Genomic DNA, 20416 nt, shown 5'->3' with positions numbered 1-20416 from the left:
CAGGTGTGCGTGTGCTGCACGAGAGGGGAGGGAGGAGGGGCGAGAGAATGCGTTATGCGGTTCTGTACACGAGCAATGGCAAAGACAGCGCGAGGAGAGGGAGGGGGGGGTGCGGGCGAGGGACAAGCGAGAGACGCAAAAGTTGCAGCAGGGCCCCCTTAGAACACACACACGCACACGCCTGAGGAAGGATACACCAAGAAGGAAAAATTCACGAAATAGACCAGCGCGACAATACACAAGTGGGGAGGAGCGTGTAGGAAGGGGGGCGGGGAACGGCTCCAGGCACTGTCACAGCCTGTCCGAGGAGCACAATGAAGCCGGTCGTCGCAGAAAAGAGGAGGCATACAAGGAGGGGAGCCTACAAAGATACGAAAGGTGATTAGGCTGGAGGTGGAATGGTGGAGGGGGGAGCGTAGAGACTGAAAGAGAGGGGAAGAGGGAGAGGCAGTCCAAGTCAGTTGCGTCAGGTGTCAACCGATAGGAGGAAAGAGGCAAAGAAGAGTAGAAGCAGAGAGAGGACACACCGCCCGCCTCTTTGGCGCCTGCGCAGCGAGCACACAAAAAGGTAGGAGAACCAATAGCGCACAACGCGACACGCAGATGACGCAAGGGAAGATGCTAGGAAGGAGACGCGAGGAGACGAACGGAAAGGCAGGGAGAAGGCGCAAGACTGGATATGTCCGTCACAGGAGAGACAAAAAGAACGGCGTGCACCGGCCGTCAACCGTATGCGCACGCACAAAATGGGTGCAGAGCGACTTTGTGTGAGACGATCAGGAAGGTGCGGAGCGGCGACCGACGCTGAGTCGCTTGCCTCGTCGTACACTGTATAGACCCACTGTGCACAGGAAGGCACAGAGACGAGAGGAAATTAGGCGCGAAGGAGTCAAAGACAACGAACGAAGCACGAAGCGAGCCAAAATGCGTCGCGCGCGGTCGCGCGATGGATGTGTGTGTGGGGAGATGGATAACCTTGCAAGCGGCGATAGCGTCTCTCCTTCGTTACTATACGCTCTCCTATGGCTTCCGGCACGCTTTCGTGTACCCGGTCTTCGATGGCAGCGGAAGTGTGCGCGTAGGCACGCACACTCTTCAACAAATATGCGCCGAGTGCGGGGAAAGAGGAGGTGGAGGCGGAGATGGTGTGTGTGGGGGGAGGGGGGAGAGCAGATCGAGCCCGGCAAAGACGACGACGAGGAGAGAAACAGGAAAGGAGAGCGCAAGTCAAGAGAGGGTCGATGGGGGGAGGGACCCGGGTGGAAGGGGCAAGCAGACGGTCGAGGGTGCTTACACGCCACCAGTTCACCAAGGCGCGGGGCTCACAAATACTTCCTTTCCGTTTCCCCGCACACAACACAGAGAAAGTGAGGAAAAGGGCGGGCAGGCCGTACTTTTCCTTTGCTGTAAGCGTGCTGTCATCCGCGTGTGTGCGCGTGCGTGTGATGGAGGTAGGGGGAGGGGGAGGGGGCAGTGAGGCAGGATGCGGATACGGAGTTGGAGGCGAAGACGAGAGGATGAGATCGAGCGAGAGAGGGAAGGAAGGGGGAGAGGGGGGCCCTCGACCACAAGCCGTGCGCTCATACGAGAATGCCGAAGTAAGCCCCACCTACCAGAGGTGCCACAGGTATGCGACCTGCTGCTGTTACTGTGACGGGCGCGGAAGAGATAAAGCAGCGGCCACGCGGACGCTCACGTTCGCATAGCGCACACGCATGGGCGTGCCCTTGGGATGGCACCAAGCGCTCGGCCTCCGCCTACACCTCGTTGATGGCTTCCACTTACATCGCCGTTGAGCCACTGCGCCGAGCGGCTAACTGCCCAGGGATGAGCCCTTTTTGGTCTCAGCCCTCACTCTCAAGCACGAATCCCATGCGGAGAGCGAAAAAAGGGGGGGCGTCAGCGGGACATAAGGTGAGGAGATGATCCATTGAAAAAAGGGGGGCAGAAGTGAACCGCGCGCCGAATGGTGCGTACGAATGTGGCAGACGACTGCGGAGAGGGAAAAGGGGAGGGAGGGGGGGCAGGTGCGCTACCGGAGCAAAAGCGTATCTGTACGAGCCAAGGGAAGGAAAGGGTCCCCCCTCCATCGGGTGCGTGCGGCTCGCCAGCGACCCGCCTCACGAGCTCGAAACAAACACCGCTGATGAGGAGACGCAAGCAGGGCAATGGCCTCACGGGGTCAAGAGCCGCTTGCCGAATGAGAGCGGATGGGAGAGGCCATGAATGAGCGCACACACGGGAGGTTTCACTTTACCTCCAGCACGCATTCACGCGAAAGAGGGGAGGGCATTGGGGAAGAGAAGAGGCAATCGAGTTACCGCCGTGCAGTTGTTGGCATGAACGTGCGCAAGCACCGCCACACACACGCACGCACACTGCAACAACTCTGAGGTAAGAGAAGCCCTCGCTCACAGTGAGTCCATGGCGGGCAGTGGGCCCCTCGCCACCACCTAGCGCCCCAGCGAAGCGCACTGGGGTGTCTCTCGGCTCTGGGAAGGGGTGAGGAAGAAAGCAGCAGACACACACATACACACAAATGCATGCATATATATGTATATGCATATATATGTATACATACATACGTGTGTACGTCTGTATGTGGGGGGGGAGGGGGAGGGGTATCCCAAAGAAACACTCAGAGAAGAGCGAATCAGCTCGCTGGCCGCGACATGCCACGAAGCCCGACGCTTTGCCAGGGCATCCGTGCTGGGGCGGAACTGATCCCGCTTGCCGCCTGGTGGTGGTGGTGGAAGAGAGAGGGAGAGACGCCTTGCCTCACCCCTCCCTCCTACCCTTCCCTCCCCGCTTCACTGCTTCGCAGCACACCTATGCCGTTGTACGTAAACAGATGGGAGGGTGGGGGACGGAGGTCTACGAGCATCTTCTGCAGTGGCCATTGCCAAGTAGGCGAACGTCTTTTGGGCCCGGGCTGCTACGAATGCCGAAGAGCACACGAGGCTGCAGCTGAGATGCCGACTGCTTTCCTTTGCCTGTGCGTACTTCGTGGGCGCAGAAATGCAGTCCGTGTGATTCCGCGTGAGATTTCGCACTGAGGGCAGACGAAGCTGGAAGGAGGGGAGGGGACAGGAGAAGGCACGTCGGTGATGGGATGGGAAGGGGAGTGGGAAGGATGGGCAGTACAGCTTCTGGCTTGAAGACAAGTCGTACACGTTCGTGTGTGCGCGCGAGAGAGGGGTCGAGGCATAGAGAAAAGGGAGGGGCCCCGACGCAGCGCGCCGCAGCAGCTCCGATAGCGCCTTCACTTGCTTCCCTTCTTTTTGGGGGGGGGGCGTGCTTCTGATAGCAAACGCCGGCAACGGTCATGGAGTCTCACCCGAGATGTTTTGACGGGGCACTGTCCACTGCTTCGTTTTCTGCTGTGGGATTTTCTCTCGATGGCTCTAACGGCGAGAGCCGCTCACATCTGCGGGTGGCGACACCACGAGATAGCTTAATCGATGGCAGCGCACATGTACGGGGGTAGGGGAGAGCACAGACAACTGCTTCTCGCGCTGCCCATACGTATCTGTTAGCTTTGAAAGGCGCGTACCGCCCGCCCCCCTCCCCCGGTGTGGATGATCACAACCTCCCCCAGGCTCGAGGCGCTCACGCTACTGGAACTGCAGTCGCCCATCAAAGCGGCGCGCCTTCTCTCGACTCGAGGTCGTTACGCTCTTCTGCCGGTACCACCTCTCTCCACGACGCGCATGCGAGCCTTGGCCACAGCTTCGGGGTGCGCCCGCGTCGCATGCGCCCGTAGCCCGCGCTGGCTGGTAAACGTGGCGTATTCATCGCAGTAGGGGCACACAAATGCGTTCGCAGTGCCGTTTTTACCGCGTCTCGGGTGGCGCCAGTTAACGACGACGAGACTCTCTGCCTGGGCTACCACGTGTGGGGTGAGGAGAGACTGCGATGGCCCTACATACGCATAGGCGGCCGGAGGTGCCGCGGCGGAGTGCGCCTTGTCTATAGGAGGTGCCACTCGAAGGCGCGTCGCCTTCGCCTTCGCCTCGCCAACCGCGGTATCGCTGCCGTGCTTCACTGCGTCTACCTCTCCGGCACGCGCCTTGCATGGTGGTCGGTGTGTCGAATCGGCGGCCAGTGCCATTAGCGCCCCCTCTTGGGCACGCAGCCGCTTCTGCAAAATATGGCGCTCGCGCCGGCGCCCGCTGCCCCGTCGGTGGTGATGCAGGTGTACAAGGCTAATCATGTCCTCGTCCTCGTCCTCGTCCTCACTGGCCTCCTCCGCCGCGGTTCCCTCGCCTCTTTGGGTGTCGCTGTCCACGCTCGGCAGGCAACCGTTCTGACCAGCGTGGTGGGCCAGGGCGGATGTGCTGGACGAATCAATCAAGGACACAGCAGCAGTCTCTGGACTGCGCAGCACCCGCCGGTGAGGAGAGGAGGACGGAGATGGGATACGGCCATGCAGTGGGGTGCGTTTTGGTGGCGGCAAGGCACCTCCTACCCTTCCCGAACTACGCGGGCGCAGTGGGGCCGATGGATGCATCTCTGTCCAATAGGGGAATCGACTGGAGGTGGAGGAGGAAGATGTGTCAGAGAATACGTCGCTGTCAGGGCCGCCGTTGCCGCTGCCGTCGCTCGCGTACGCGTCTTCGACAAACTTCAGCCCGCTTCGCCCCGCCACGTCAGCGAGATAATTCTTCTCCGCTTCCGTTAGCGCCAGTGGTCCAACTGTCGCGCGGCCACGCAATTCGACTCGCTCGTCCACGGATGGGACGCCGTAACCGCCATCGTCGCAGCTGTCCCCTTCGGCGGAGTCTCCGCCATCCCCGTCCCGCTCACGCTGCTGCTGCTGATGATGCGCGCGATACAGATTGACCGCGTCCTGCACCGGGTCGGCGAAGATATTCTCGCGAAAAGGACAGAAATACCGCCGGTGTCGGCGCAGTCTGGCGCGGCTGCTCATCTCCAACTCGCAGTCCGCGCACGTGAACGCCGCAGTGACAGCTGGCTGAGGCGGCAATGGCGAGCAGCATGGGCCAGAGCTTAGGCCGGCTGCTGCGGTTGCACTGTCGGCGGAGGTGAGCTCTGCCACATTCGCCGTGGTGGCGGGAGGAAGGCGCATCTCCGGCAGCGGTGGGGGGGCGGCTGCCCCCTCTTTGTCGCTCTCCCTGGAGTTCGGGCGACGTATCTGGGTGGACGGGGTTGCCTGAAGCGGGTGAATCAGTCGCACATGCCGGCGGAGGTTGGGCTTTGTAGTGAAGCGCTGGTGGCAGTAGGTGCATGGGAAGGGCCGCTCGCCCGTGTGGGTAAGAAGGTGGCGTCGGTAGTTGCTGCGCACGCCGCTCGTGCTAGAGTTGCCAGTGAACACCTTGGCACAGTGAGGGCAGACCAAATGCACCGTAAAGCCGACCGCTGCTCCAGCAGCGGATCTGCTGTGGCTGACGCCAGAAGCAGACATTCCGATCAGCACACACCCTCAGGGAGCAAGCAGGCCCACTTGGGGCAGGAAGGGTGATAGACAAGGTGGGAGTAGGCGCGTGCCGCTGCCTGGCTTGTCCAGCGACTGCCACCTTTTCTACACCGCTACGCCCTGTCTCGCCCGCAAGGTCCCACGGTTCACCAAGAGCAAGGGGATGTGCGGGTCTGGCCACAGGGAGGCGCAAAGAAACAGGCTCATGGAGTTCCAGTAGAATCGGCGCCGTGGGTTGAGGGTGAGCGGTCGGCAGGGTGGTGTGCCGACACCGCACAGAGCGAGGAGGCGAAAGAGGCGCAGCACGCGTAGAGGAGAGGGAAGGGTTGTGAGAAGGGATCATAAACGCGAAAAGAAAGGACGCGATCACAGCAACGCCGTCGAGGCGACAGATCGCGCTGTTGCCGACGGCGATGCCACACGGCGGGTAGACAACGAGGAGAAAGGAAAGGGCTTGCGCCGGAAGTCGCAGTCGCTGTGCCCCCACACCACTGGAAGATGAGTTGAGCTCGACTGTGCCCCCGCACAGTCACAGGCTTCACACCGTGTGGTCCAAAGCACCGGCAGACACACGCGATGCAGCGATGCGCCGACCAGCCCCATCGGAGCACGGCCCCTGACTCGACCTCCACCTCTGCACACCCGCTCCGCTCGTCGCCTCGCAGCCAAGCCCCTCATGCCGGTCGCCACGCGGTGCCGACCCCATCACAGCGGCCCAGGCCCCACACCGACCCCGGTCGGCACCGCGGCCCGGGTGGGGTACGCTCGAGTCGCGCCCGCGCTCTGCCCGCCATGCAGATGGCAAAGGCAGGTGAGGGGTGGCAGGTGGCCCCGCTGTCATGCACTCCGGAGCATGGCTGCCGACATCCGTACGGACAGGTATCTCTGACTTCCCCACGTCAGATGCGTGCGTGGCCCTGACACCGCAGGAGCCCTTTCATTATTGGGCGCGCGTAGGGGCAGTTAGACTTCCATTGATACCGAGTGGGCGTATGGAGCCCTGACGCCCCACCGGGTTGCCCCTGCCCCCTCTATCTCCTGGTCAAGTTGACTCGCGCAGCGCAAGCACACAAACGAGCGAGTGGCGAGCAGAGAGACACGAAGGCACGCCTTCTCCGCTATTGCCTCTGCATGGGTCATGACCGCTCTCTCCCTCCCAAGGTGATCCCTGTCTATGTGGTAGACAGGGGGGTCTATGGGCCACCGTCTCTGTGTTTCGCTTCTCTTCTTGCCCCTTCTCGTTGAGACTGGAGCTGCATGATTGCTTTCATCGATACATGCGCCGTGACGGTTGTCTAGCAGGTCTGCTATAGCATCTCTCTCGAGCTCGCCCTCTGCTTCGCCACCTTAGCCTTCATATTCCTGCACGAGCACGCCGGCGCTACGCGTGACAACAGCAGCACTTCTCTACAGAATTTAACGCAGCCCACTGCCACACTATCTCAGCTCACAAAGCTCCGTAACGTTTGTAAACCAAGCAGAGCCAGTGCCATCCAGCATGAGGTGCCCTGGTATGGAGGTGCGCTAGGTGTCTTTGGGAGAGCGCGCAGACAGAGGGGGAAGGATGCTGATGAGACCCAATGCTAAGCGCGTAAGACTGAGGCAACGATGAGGCGCAGTGGCGAAGGCGATCACTGCGCCGGGCAGTCGTACCCGCCAAGTGCACCACTGCCACCCGGGGGGAGGGGGGAGGGAGGGAGAGGTTACCGCTCACCAGCATGCTGACATCAACACGGCAGAATAAAAACGCGCCCCGTTCTGCTCATACGAACGTTGGCAGCCGGCGCAGGAGCAGAGGGAGAGATGGCCGATCGCTGCCAGGGCAGCTGCCATTGATAGGTACGCTGATAGGGAAGGGGGAGGGGAAGGGGGGGCACTGAAGGAAAAAGAGGGCGATGCGTACGTGTGTGTGTGTGTCGGCTGCCTGCAGTGCGCTGCACACCCAAAGACACGTGCGCATGCTTTCCTTGGCTTCAGGGTTCGATAGCGTTGACGCATCCGTCCGAGGAGGTGCGTGGTAGAAAGGCGAGGAGGATGGGTGCCTGGGCCTATCTGCCTCTGTATGCGTTCCTGCTGTCGTCATGAGCGACGAGAAGCCTTGGCGACCATGGCGATCTCCTGTTCGCCTATGCGCAGCTTGTGGGCGGCCACGTCGGCCTGCTCGTGTCGCAGTAGCCACGCCTTGAAGCGGAGTCCCAGCCCGTATCCGTGTAACGAATTCGTCGACGACAAGACACGATGACAGGGCACGATGACCGGTATAGGGTTGCTTCCCATGGCGACGCCAATGGCACGTGGTGCTGATGCAGTCGAAGCAGGCAGCCCTAGTGCTTTGTGCACGCGGATCCCTAGCCCCTTATAGGAGATGACCTCGCCACAGGGAACAGTGTGGCGCAGCGTCGCCCACGCCTGCGCCGTGAAGACAGTGGTGGGCGGGTAGACGATTGGAACCTGCAGCAGCAGGCGCTCTAACTCCTCTGGTCGTCCCGCCTCCGCCGTGGGAGGATTGAAATAATTCCTCAAGAGCTCTGCCGCGCGCTCTCCGGGAGCCCCCGATGCCCTTCCCGCGTCATCGGCCCACATACCCGCCACCGTCACGAGCGCGCTCTTATACCAGCGGGACTGCATTCTGGCACACACGTCTTGCGCCTCGGCTTCAAGCGCGGCGGAGTCACATGGGGCGCTGCGCTGCCAGAGACAGCAGCGGACGGCACCGTCAGCGTCCACGTAGAGCGAAAAGGGCCCCAGTGGGGTTGGGACGGTGCGCAGATACAGCTGCAGAGAGCCGGAGGTCTGCAGGGACGCTGACGCAGCCTGCGCACGCTGCGGCGGCAAGGCAGGATACGGCGAGGCGTCAGAGGGCGCCTTCTTAGCCGCCCTCTCCATCGCAGCCTCTGCGTTGGCTGCGTGCGTTGCGATCTTTGTGGGAGCTGTCATGGCGACAGCGAAGGAGAAAAAGAAAGGGCGAAGCGGAGCGTCGGCGGCAGCAGCCATACGGCTCGTCAAGCGCCACTGAATGCCCCAAAATCACACGCACACAAGCAAAGGCATGTGCGCGTGCGTGCGTGCCTGAGACGCAACGCGCGGCAGCCGCCCTTCTCCCAAAGAACGGGGAAAGGCGTCTACCGCAGAGGCACACAAGCGCAGCGGCAAACTTTAGAGAGGGAAGGAGAGACCGTCGTGGTAGTCGTTGGCTCGCAGGATGTTCGCAAATCCTTTTGGGGGTCACAGTCAGAGTGGCAAAGGCGGAAAGGGGTGTCAGGCCGACGAGAGAGGGAGAGGGGGCACACACACGCACACCACCGCAAGGAGGGATACCCGCTGGGACACTGCGAGCCCTTTTCGCTGACGGCGATCTTGCACACGGACCCCACACACACGTAGCGAGTGAAGACGACCTGGATCGATGCTGGCCGCAGCCTCAAGCGCGGGCGCACGCATGTATATAGAATCCTGGGTCCGACACGCTACGTTGGTGCCATGCAGTGTTTGTATCACAGCTTAGTGAACGGCACGGCGAGAGAGGTCTGTTCAGTATGCGTGTTTGGGGGCACACACTTACACACACATACGCACGTCACTACTTTTTTTTCTTTTAAAGCGCTTAACACGCTAGTCGAGCTCACAGTTATGTTACACCGCACACTCACCAACAATGAGAGACGGGAGGAGGGAGAGAGGAGCCCCGCCAAGAGCCGAACAGGGGTGTCCATGCGAAGGGGCCCGCGCGTTGGCGTGCATGAGTAGCTAGCGCGTTGGCACTCGATAGACGTTAGCTCATCGCGTACAGGACGTCCTGTCCAGTCATGTGTGAGAGGTTGTTGCACAGCTTGCGTGCCTCCTCAACGACGGCGTCGTCGCGGTCCTCAGTCAGCTCGACGACGGTCGGCAGCATCTCCGCCATGAGACGCGACGCCAGCTCGTCACCGCCGTCAGCGTAGATGCCATCGAGACAGATGAGCGCCTCGCGCCGCACGTGGCGGCTGGGGTGGCGCAGGGCACGCACCACCTCAGCCTGAGTCCGGCTCTGGAGCTTGCTAGAGCCGAGGCAGGCCATGAAGGCGCGGATGGCCGGGATGACGTTGTGCTCTACGCGGAAGCGGTAATCACGCTGGCTATCCTCCAGGTACTGCAGGTTGTGCAGCTGATGGACCAGCGCAGGCATCACACTCGGGAAGACATCCTCCTTTGCCAAGTAGACGTCTGCTGGGATGCTGTAGTCGTGGTCTGGCCCTGGCGTCTGGGCCAAAGCCATACTACGCAGGCACTCTAGCGCCCCCTCCAGCGCCAACGCCACAAGTGAGTCCATCGCCTTGGACGCCGTAGCCGTCGCTGCGCAGTACGTGCGCAGGGCAGTGACGGCGTGGGGGAGGAGAATGGGAAAGGCGAAGTCGAGGATGGAGCCGAGCTTGCCAAGCAGGTGATTGCTCAGCGCGAAGAAGACGATCCAGCACTGCAGCGTCACGCGCGAAATCGATTGCGCCACGCCGTCGTGGCCACGGCCATCGTGCTCCTCCTCAGTCGCGCTGCTGCCGGCGTCGCTGGAGATGGCTGCACGCTTGCACGACGCCCCTGCCACGCCGCCGCTCGACTCCGAAAAGGCCCAATTCGCCACAATGCGCAGCAGCCGAATGCTGTGCTTCGCCTTGAACTTCAGCAAGAACACAGTGAATGCCTGCAGCACCGGCATTACCGCCTCGCTCGGCGGCACCGACGGGGCGCTCGCGAGGGACTGAAGAGCAGCCAGCCAGAAATTCTCCTGAGGTGTCGTACCCTCGGTGAGTGTGTGCATGTGCAGCAGCTCTTCCTTGCTCATGCTCTCGACACGGCGCTCGAAACAGGTGAAGAGGAGGGAGAACGAGTGCGTGTGCGCCTGGGCCCGAATCTGTCGCACGCGTAGGGCGCCTTTCCTGACCGTTCCCGACGCACTAGCGGACGCCGCTGCCTCGGCGGCGACATCAGCCAGCTTATGCTGTTCAGATGCTGGAACCACCGCCCCGTTGAGGTACGGGAGGCCCTGCAGACACGTCGTGCCAGCGTCCAGGAGAAGCTGGGGCTCCAGTACCGCCTCCAGCACCGCCAGCAACTCTGCGCAGAGATAGTGCGACTCCGCGTCCGTTACGTTCCTCAGGTGCGTCGCGAGGAAAAGGATGGAGGGCAGGTACGGCTGGGTCATCTGCCAGCATGCAGGGAAGCAGCGAATGAGCGAGGACAGAGTGCTGTGGCGAAGCAGCGCCCCGGCCTCGCTAAGAGAGATGATGCCAGGCATCTCCACAACCTGATATACGCCAGCAAACACAAGCGTGTGCAAGAGGTCAAGACAATGCGTAGATGCGAAGGCTGTCCCCATCACCTGCGTGATCGTCGCCAGTGCCGTGACAAGGCAGGTCATGCAGCCCAGCACGCTCTGCTCAGCACTCGAGCGGGACGCAGTAGTCGGGATTGGGGTGCTACCGTCCGTCCCGGGCTGTCCCGTACGAGAGCGCAGGCGCAGTTCGCAGCGGGTCAGCAGTGGCATCCAGTGATCGCAGATGAGTCCGACCAGCTCGTGCACCTCGGTGACGCGGCCCCGGTTGCCGAACAGCTTCACAAGCGCCGCCTCAGTAACACGCTTGCTGCGGTTCGCGTTCAGCAACGTCTTCTCCGACTGAAGGCTGCCACCACTGCTGACAATGCGAATGAGCTCCTCCAGTGCCGCAACACCCAACTGCGCTGTGGTGAGTAGATCGGCCGCAGCGTTGGCGGACTTCGTTGACGCGTGAAACTGGGCCAGGCTTGTCTTGATCTCCGCCACTAACAGCGGGAAGAGCTGGATGGACCGCTTTGTGGTGAGAGGGCGAGCCTTGACACGCACCAAGTCGGCAAGAGAAAGTCTCTGCCGCGGGTCGCGCAGGCGGCGGCGGTGTTCCTCCATCTCTTCATCCGACACCACGTTCTCCAGCGTTGGCAAGGAGTGATGCAGGCGATCCAGCAGCACCTCCAGCCCGATCCTCCGCAGCGCTGCCCGCTTGTCCTCGAGCAGGCGCTGCTGGCAAACCACAAAAGTCGGCTCGTTGATGCCCGCCAGAACACACGCGAGCGTGTTGCCGGCAAGCAGCTCCAGCAAAGTCGTGTAGGCCACCGCCTCCGCATCCTCCGATGCGGCACTGCTGCGAGTCGTCTCGCACAGATCGTGGTAGTGCGCAAAGAGCTCCAGCGCACCCACGAGCAGCTCCATGCAGCCGCCGTCGTCGCGCTGCACCTCGCCATCGATCTGCTCCTCACCGCCTTCGTCGCCGTCACTCTCTTTCTCGGCCACTTCATCATCCTTGGCGCTCTTCGCCCTCCGGCGCTGCTTCTCAGACCGCTTATCCGCAGTACGTCTCGGTTGGTTGGCGCGGGTGCGGCGCTGCAGGGCTAGGAACGACTCGAGGAACAGGTCAGACTTCATCGTCAGGTTGATGAGGTGCATGATGGTCTCCTGGCGGTTGATGACCTGATTCGGCTTCACCATGCGGCGAAAGAGGTGCTGCACTCGCTGCTGCTCCGCGCCATCCACCGTCCCGATATCCTCCTCCGCGTCCGTGCCGGAGCTAAGCTGCGCCGCCGGGTCCGTTACAAAGCGCATGAGCTGTCCCAGGCACTGCACCTGCGTGCGCACGTCGAAGCTCAGCAAGATCTCCTGGCACACCTCGCGTGCGCTGCGGAAGCCGAGCACCTCCGTGTTGTCAAACGGCTCCAGCTTTACAAGGAGGGAGACAAGCGGTATGTGTAGATACGCGCTGCTTTCGGTGGCACTCTTGCACGCAGCAGCGCCGCTCGGCACCCTCAAAAGCGGCGCTGTCGCCCGCAGAAGCCCGGCTATCGTGTCCACATGAAAGTGCAGTTCGCTTTGGCGCCGCTCCGCCGCGTCCGCATCAGCCACCATACGCTGCGGAGAGGTGGCCGGCGCCTCCTCGCCCCTCACAGCACGGTCACCCCCCGCGCTGTCATCGACGAGGACGCGCGCCATTAGCACCATCATCTCACGCAGCAGTCGGCTCTTGATGCGGTGGGCGCCGTCCGCCACCTTCTCCGACAGCAGTTGAGCCTGATCTGTGCACATTTGCACGAGGGCTTCCACAAGCCGCAGCAGTCCTTGGACATGCACCGAGCCACGAGCACCGACGCGCAGCTGCTGAATGCGCGGCAGCATCGCCACATCATCCGTGGCTGCCGACGAAGCCGCGTCGCGCAGCAACGCCTCCATCCCCTGAAGCGGGTACAACTCCATGGCCTCCATCACTAAAGCATAGACGCTCTCCTCGTCCTCATCGTCGTCGATGACGACGGTAGGCAGCACGCGAAGCACTGCGCGGAGGAGGCGCAGGCTCTCGTGGCTCAGTGTGCCAAGAGTCCACTTGCCGGCACCTTCGGAGGCCGCGATGCAGGCAGACGGGAGGCGTAGCACACGCCGTGCTTCCGCGAACGTTAGCGGGTTCGCGACGGCTGCAGAGGCCGGTGGTCGCCAACGCACCGCTGACTCAGATGCCGTGCCCCCCTCCTCCGCCTCCGCTGCATAATGAGCTACGCCCTTGCCCTTCGTCGACGCCTCCTCGCCACGAGGTGCGTCGGTAGACGGCTCCAGGGTCTCGAGCATCTCGCGCAAACGCTTCAGCAATAGGGCGGCAGCTTCGCCTGTGACCTCACCGCCAGTTGCCATCGCCTTCGATGTGCGGTTGCGTGCGGCCTTTTCTTTCTGTACCACTGACGGACGACCCTCAGCGGAGGTCATCACGCTCTCCACCGAGGCCAGAAGAGGCAGGAAGAAACACTCGTACCCGCCCAGCGTTCCCATGCACGCCACAGCCACATCAGAGCCAATGGTGTCTATCGCACTCAAAACAACCGGCCGCAGCCGTGCCGCCACCAGCCACTGGTACTCCGCGGACATGGTGTACTCGTCGCCGCGAGACGCGGCCGTAGAGGCCGGTCTCCTCGCCTTGAATATGGTCGACTGCGGCGGTTGGCGGTCCTCTAAACCGCAGCTCAGCCCGGCAGTCAGAGCAATCAACGCGTAGCGGTAGACGGGCCGAGCAGCGCCGCCGTGGCTCACGTGCATGTACGGGTGCTTCAGCAGTAGCTCAATCAGTCTCACGGAGGCATTCTCGGCGATAGCATCACCCTGCGCGCTCGCCTTCCCCCAGAGGTACAGGCGGTCACAAACGGCGTCGACCAAGTCCGCCTCGTCCGCCGTGACGGCATGGAGCGGGGCCAACGGAGAAGACGCGTCGGCGCTCGAGGTGCGGGCCAAAATCCCCTCGATACGTGGCAGCATGGCCTCGGCCAGGCACACCTGCTGTGGTGTCATGGCAGCAGACGAGGATCCTGCCGCGGCAGTGGAAGAGCCGGCACGCGCCTGCCCACCGCCGTGGCCACGGAAGAAATAGCGAATGACACGGTGCGCCCATCCAGGCGGCACAACGTACACCGGCGCGCCGCCGTCTGCATCGTTGTGCATTCCTAGAAGCAAGCAGACGAGAGCGGCAGCGCTGGGGATCAGCTTATGCTGGTGCTCCTCCACCGCCATGCACTCAATCAGGCAGCTGAGCGCTGTTACAGAGCACGCGGACGACGCGGGCGAGGCCGCACCTTTCTGCGGTAGCAGGGCAGCGGCAATAATCGCTTCCGCCCCCGTCAGTCCCTTCGAGCCTCCGCGAGTGCCGCGGCGCTGACCGCCGACCGTGACCACCGCGTCCTGCAGTGTGCGCAGCTGCGCTAGGCGCTGCGTCGACGGCGCACGGAGCGGGAGGAAGATCACGAGTGCCAGAGCAGCGAGAGTCTTCGGCTTCACAGAAAGGGATTCGTTCGCCTCGCTCTGTTCTGCTGGGCCAAACACAGCATCGGCGACCAGAGCGTACCACTCGATCTGGCCCCAAGCATCGGGGGCGCTGCTCGTCGCGGTGGCAGTCGCGCCGTTAATGAGCTCGAGATAGGCCGGCGCCAAGGCGTCTGGCTGTGCAGTGACACTCGGCAGTGCAGCTCCGACGAACCCAAGACCTTGGCACAGCCGCGCCACAAGCGACGCCGAGGAGCTCACCGAAGCCGTGGCTGCCATCGGTGCCCTCGCCAACACTCGCGCGAGCGCTGCATGTAGTACGGCTCCAATCGTCGCAACGAGAGGGACCTCATACAGTTGCGCACGCGCTGAAGTCGCCGCGTCCACCGCTCCGCGGCCCACCCCAGCAACATTTCGCCCGCTGTGGCTCTTCAGTAAAGCTTCGTAAACTATCCCTAAGTAACCCGTGGCGCCTGCAGTGGAGGAGGCGTTACGGGCCGTGGCGTCCTCGGAGGCGTCGGCACCGATTGCCGCGTCGCGGCCAAGCAGGAACGTCACCGCCGCGGAGACTGTTTCGATTGCATCTGTGAGCTCGCCTGTTGCTATCTTCGGCAGTAGCGCGGCGGCGAGGGCGATAGTCACCTCAGCCTCAGCGGATGCAGCGTTGGCGAAGGCTGTAGCGGTCTCACGCGCCGCCGTGCGTGCGGCGGCAAAGGCGTCGGGAAGGCGCTCCTGCGCCTCGGCGCGAATGGCGCTAAGTAGGGCATCGCACTGAAGGAGGTTTGTTAAGCTTGCAGCGTGCCTGCCGATCGCACGGCAGCCGTTACGGTCGCCGCCACCCGCCCGAGAAGGCCGCTGCCCTTCATCGTCTGAGTTGATCTCTGCTGCAGCGAAACTGCGACGGTTACCCCCTTGCCGCACCCTCTCGCCAGTGCTGCCCTTCGTCGCTGCTGCCTTGACCTGCCCATTCATCGATGCAGAGCCGGCGCGCAGAAGTGGGACGAGGGCGCCTGGGCTTCCACAGCCGGCCTCTAACGTCGTCGCCAGTTCACTCGCCACCTGCGAAGTCAGGGTATCCGCCTCGCTTGGTGCCTGCGGGGCATCCCCAGGCAGCCCTGCCCACTGCGCATACAGAAGAGTCGCATAGTATAGCACGGACGTGCGAAAGTCCTGCGCAGCCGACGTCGTGGAGGTGGCGCTTCTCGTCCACGTCAGAAGAGCCGGCCGCAAGAGAGTGGCAACGAGCGGCAGCACCACGCTGCGCTGCGCCTCCGCTCGTCTAGCCACGCTTGCCGGCGCTGTGGAGGCCGCCGAGGGCGACCACGCGATCGCCATGAAGTAGAGGGAGCGCACCAGCCGGCGTGCAGCATGGCAGCCAAGCTCTTCGCGCTCTACCGCCTCCTCGTTCGACCACTGCGCTACGAGACGCTTGATCACCGCTGCAGCGGTGGTCACGAAAGCCGCGGCCGCCGTGCAGTTGTGCTCATAAGCGATGACGTGCGCCAGCAGGTCCACGAGGGACTGGTCACTGCCGCTGGCCGAGGAAGAGCCGCTCATAAGCTGCGCGATGGTCATGCCCTGCAGCGTTTTGGCAGCCAGCACGCGCACCTCCGCCACGGGATGGAGCAAGCAAGCGAATAAAGGCAGCGACTCGGTAGCCCCGGAGAGCGCGCTCCGCACCTCAACCATGCTGTACCGGGTGCCGTGGAAGTGATGGGCAAGAAACGCGGTGGCCGCCTTCGACGTATCGGGGTGCAGCAGCACCTCCGAGAGCACGCCGTCGAAGACGATCGCGTAGCGGCGCTGGAGCGCCGCTACAAGGCGGTCATACAGCGATTTGTCGCCCGCCTCATCCACGGCGCCTGCCGAGCTGACGCCAGCATCGGCGGTGATGAGTACGCGCAGGTAGCGCGTGGCCATCGAGTTCGAGAGAGGCAAGTCCTCTGCCGCACAGGTGAGGAATTCGACGATGTCAGAGGGCAGTAAGCGCACGGCCGAGGTGCTGCTCAGCCGCTCCAGCGCCGTCTGCAGCAGCGTGGCGAGGAGAACGCTGTGACGCGGTGACGTTGTCGGCGCGCCGTTGGGGCCTGACACGACCTCCGTCGTCTCCGCGAACGGTAGCTGCGAAGCTAAGGCGCGCCACGGCAACGTCAAGAGCGTCTGCAGAAGCGGCGTCACGGACACGTCAGCGAGGGCATGGTGCTGTGTTGCAAAGACGATCTCTAGCAGCGCAAGCAGGTCGCACACCGGGAGGTAGGACGCGCCGCCGCCATGGTGACCTTGGCCGGTTGCTGCGAGAGCCGCCGCCGTGATGTAGCGAAAGATCGGCTTCAATACGGTGACCAGCATGGCTTTGGAGAACCGCACATGGGCTGACCAAGCAGCCAGCACGATGAGGGCAGTGGCCACAGACTCCGTTGATACGCGGCTGCTGCCACCGCGGGCGTTGTCGCTCTCCCGAGCGCGCTTCGACGCTTCGGTGCCGGCCTCCGCGCCGGAAACGGCACCAGAAAGCAGCTCGAGCACAAACGGCAGAAACGTTCGCCAGAGCGCCTCGGCGTCCTTGTGCTTCGCCAGCTGCGTTGCCACGCTAGCGAAGAGGGCGTTGGCGGCGTGATGGCGGATGTGGTACCGAAACGGCATGGCAACCGTGAGGCAGAGCAGCCTTGCAGCCTTTCGACTCTCGGCGCACGCCAGCACAAGATGCTCTCGCAGTAGCGGTGCACCACGCTGCTGGTTGGTGGTGAGGAAGGCAAGTCCGGTGTCGCGCAAGTCGAGCAGTAGCAGCGCGCGGGCGAAGATGTTGTGGTCGTGGTACGGCAAAAAGGCACGCAGCACGGACGGGACATCGTAGACGTGCACCTCGTAAACACGCACCAGGAACTCGAAGACCTGCTGTGCCGCAGTGAGGAAAAGGTTCGGACTGAGGAGCGTGAGAAAGTGCTCAAGTCGGACGCGCAGCGCCGAGTCCTCCGTTGCCGTCAGCATAGAGCGCTCTCGGCGCACCTGCGCGACGTCGAAGAGGTCTTGGATAAAGGGGTGAAATCGATTGTCCATCGCTGTCAGAGTTTGCAAGCCATTTAGCGCCAGCTGATGTATTTGCTCCCGCGAGAAGTTTTGTGCGTCCTGCGTGTTAAAGAGAAATGACTTGCCGAGTCGGTGGCCGCTCTCATCCTGGCGCTGCTGCAGCCGCTGCAGCTGTGACGCGAGCTGCGACGTCATCTCGCCGCTCGGGTATCGGGAGTGCTTTCCCAGACGTGCGCCTCCGCGAAGGGACAGGGACAGCTGCTTGAGAAGCCGGTGTGATCCGCTCAAGACACTGGTGAGAAAAGGGTGTCGAAGATAAAACACAAGAGAGCGGGGGGAGGGGGGAGGTATGCAGAACGCCGACAAAAGCACACGCGCACACAAAAGATGGAGTAGTCGGTCCCGCTCTCCTTAACCGTTGAGTGAATACCGCTTGTATTATATATATATGTGCGTGTGTTATCCCTGCTATGGCCCTTTCGTGCACACCACAAGGGCGTCCTTTTTATGCGCCCCTGCCACTGCACAAGAAGGCTGTGTCTCCCTCTCTCCGTCTGTGTGTATGTGTGTGTTGCGTCTCCGCGCCTGAAACGCCCTTCTCTCCACCTCTATTTCTCGGCGGTTGCGCGTGAAAAGGGGAGGGAGGAAGGGGAAGAGGGGGGAGGGGGGATTAGGAGAGAGGTTATGAAGGGCGAGAGAGGTGTGCGCTAAGTGCAGATGCCACCGTAACGTGCGCTTGAAGGCAAGAAGGCGACCGGATTGCGGCGAGAAGGACGCCAAGAGGTGTGTTGTATGCGTGCGCACGTGAGACAGACGGCATGATGTACGCAGAGCAAAGAAGGGGAGAGCAGAGGGGACGATGCACGAAGGTTGGTGGTGTGGCGCAGTATCGCTGACGAATCAGCACCCATGTCCACGATAGACTGATGCCCTTCCATGCGCCTATACTCCATGGGCGGCAGGCGCATAGAAGGGAAGGGGGGGCATGTTTCCTGGCTCGAGTGCGAGCGTAGTATTCGCCAACCTTATCGATGTTCGACGGAGTCGAACTGGCGCGGCAACAGAGACGTGAAGAGACACTTATCTCGCACAGAAACAGCATCGCACAGCCATGGGCACTTCGCAGATTCGCCAAATGTGGTGCGCTAATGCCTTTGCGGCGAGCGCACTGAGTCGCGCTCGCCCTTCGTGCCCGCAGCCAGCGCCCCCAACAGTCGCTAAGAGGTCCCACTCAAAAGCACGCACACACGCACGCGCACGCCCCAGACCGGGATGCCGAATGAGCACATGATACCAAAGGTGCGGCCGATCGACTACTCGGCGTGACGACGACGTCGGCGGCGGTCGCCGCCACCGTTCTCCGCCGCGCCGCCATCGTCGGCATCTTCTTCTGCCTCCTTCGCGCATCGCTGATGTCGCCGCGACGGCGGTGCGTTGGGCTTCCTGACGAAGGCACTTGAGGACGGTGAAGCACTACGGCTGCCCCCTCCCACTCTTTCCCCGCAACTCTCTTGTTGGCCGCGCTTGCGCAGGCCTCCACGACGCCCTGCAGCAGCGGCAGCCGTCGACCACGTCGAAGAGGTTGACGCACCCCTCGAGTCGGCGAGTGTGGACTTGGCGATTTCCACGCGGCTCAGTGAGCCGACAGAGCACGCTGAGAACACGCGCTCGGTGGGGCTGAAGAAGTGAATGCGGTAGTGAAACGCAGCTGCCGTCGAGCCTTTGCTGCCGACCTCAAAGACAGCGGTGGAAGCGGCGGTGTGCGGCGCAGCACAACCACCCGTTTGCGGCGAAGGGGGAGAGCGGGAGGTGGCGCCCAGGCCTGCGCCTGCGCTGCCGTCCCCTCGTCCCTCAGCCCGACTGATGCCAAAGCAGCTGGAGAGGACGCGATAAGTACGTGCGTGCTCGCCGTTGGCAATCGCGGAGAGCAAGGGAGAGCCTGGAGTAGAGCCAAGAGCGGTGTCCACGTTAAGTGGCGCCGCTGCACTACCATCACCCCCCGTCAAAGGCGATGAGGGCGTCAGTGGGGTTAGGACGGTGACAGGGTTGCGGTGCACGTTCTCATGACGCTCCAGACCGAATCCGTCGAATATCGAGCCGCCATGCGACACGCAGTGCTTCAGAAATGAGGTCTCCAATTCGTATACCTCAGCATCCAGACGTTGCAGATCCCTCTCAATGCACTCACGCCGCTGCAAAATTTCGGCCAGCTCCTGCTCCACGTCAGGGGATAAGAAGATGGCCGCCTCCTGACGCAGCTGCTCCTCCGCGTTGGCGCACTTGGCCCCGCCGTGCTGGCGGCGGCTCATCACCCTTGGCCGTCCGTGTCTTACCCTCGCAGCTAGGCAAAGATCGAATGACAGCTGAGAAAATAAAAAACAAACGCACCGGAGAAAACACGATGCGCTCTACAGAGCCCCAAGAGCGATTTTTAGAAGTTTGTGAACGCTTATGGTGCTGCAGCGAGACCAACCGATGCCGGCTTCCTTCGGTCGAGTAGCGGCATACAGGGACACGCGTGTCGGCGGTGCCGCCATTGACAGTAAGGCGGCAGAGCCGCATTCAAAGAAAGGGCAAGCGAGCATTGGCATCCGTGAAAGTTGATAACAGGATTGACAGGAAAGCCGACACCGACTTGAAAGCGGCAGCTTCCTCCGCAGACCAACCACTTAAGTTCAGCACGTCGAGATAGCGTCGACGGCATGCCGCACGCAACGCATCCATCTCACAGGACAACCTCACGTACTCAGGCCGCCGCTTACGGAACTGCAGGTGGTATGACTCGCACCCACTGCATTCATTGAAGGCCGCCTCATACTTTGACCTCCTTTCAAGCCACCTCAGCGCCATGACACAGACTCCATTGAAAAAGGAAACCTCACCACGACCCCCCCGCCATGACACTGCACGCCTCTTCCTCCAACTCTTCCGACCAGCGCCCCTCGTGGAACAGCAGCGCACGTCTCCCAGGAGCAAGTCCGCCGATAGATCAATGGGCCGTGTTCCGCAACGGTGCTACTCCTGGTTCACATCCACACTCGCACACGCGCGGCCGCATCTCGGCCACCCTTCAAGCCACACACACGCACACAGCAGTGCGCAGCCGCAGCCGGCACCACGCGCGGCTGGGAGGAAGGTGGACTCGCGCAGCGCAC

General features: G+C 62.4%; 4 protein-coding genes across 4 annotated transcripts; all 4 read right to left on the bottom strand.

Annotated features, from left to right (window-relative positions):
* Positions 1-3670: 3670 nt before the first annotated feature.
* Positions 3671-5425, bottom strand: LSCM1_04195 (uncharacterized protein; the record flags this gene model as incomplete). Its single annotated transcript, XM_067321710.1, has 1 exon — positions 3671-5425. The coding sequence occupies one exon, from the start codon at positions 5423-5425 to the stop codon at positions 3671-3673; it is 1755 nt and encodes a 584-aa protein (XP_067177941.1).
* Positions 5426-7516: 2091 nt separating this feature from the next.
* LSCM1_04194 (uncharacterized protein) lies at positions 7517-8374 on the bottom strand (the record flags this gene model as incomplete). The annotated part of the gene is made up of 1 exon (XM_067321709.1): positions 7517-8374. One exon carries the CDS (start codon positions 8372-8374, stop codon positions 7517-7519), a length of 858 nt encoding a protein of 285 aa, XP_067177940.1.
* Positions 8375-9209: 835 nt separating this feature from the next.
* Positions 9210-17456, bottom strand: LSCM1_04193 (uncharacterized protein; the record flags this gene model as incomplete). Its single annotated transcript, XM_067321708.1, has 1 exon — positions 9210-17456. One exon carries the CDS (start codon positions 17454-17456, stop codon positions 9210-9212), a length of 8247 nt encoding a protein of 2748 aa, XP_067177939.1.
* A 1118-nt stretch (positions 17457-18574) lies between these two features.
* LSCM1_04192 (uncharacterized protein) lies at positions 18575-19570 on the bottom strand (the record flags this gene model as incomplete). The annotated part of the gene is made up of 1 exon (XM_067321707.1): positions 18575-19570. One exon carries the CDS (start codon positions 19568-19570, stop codon positions 18575-18577), a length of 996 nt encoding a protein of 331 aa, XP_067177938.1.
* Between the last annotated feature and the right edge of the window lie 846 nt (positions 19571-20416).

This window comes from Leishmania martiniquensis, chromosome 26 (assembly GCF_017916325.1).
Source record: "Leishmania martiniquensis isolate LSCM1 chromosome 26, whole genome shotgun sequence".
In the NCBI taxonomy this organism is placed as follows: Eukaryota; Euglenozoa; class Kinetoplastea; order Trypanosomatida; family Trypanosomatidae; genus Leishmania; species Leishmania martiniquensis.
The sequence above is the reverse complement of the archived record's forward strand: the minus strand, read 5'-3'. Positions and strand labels throughout refer to the sequence as shown.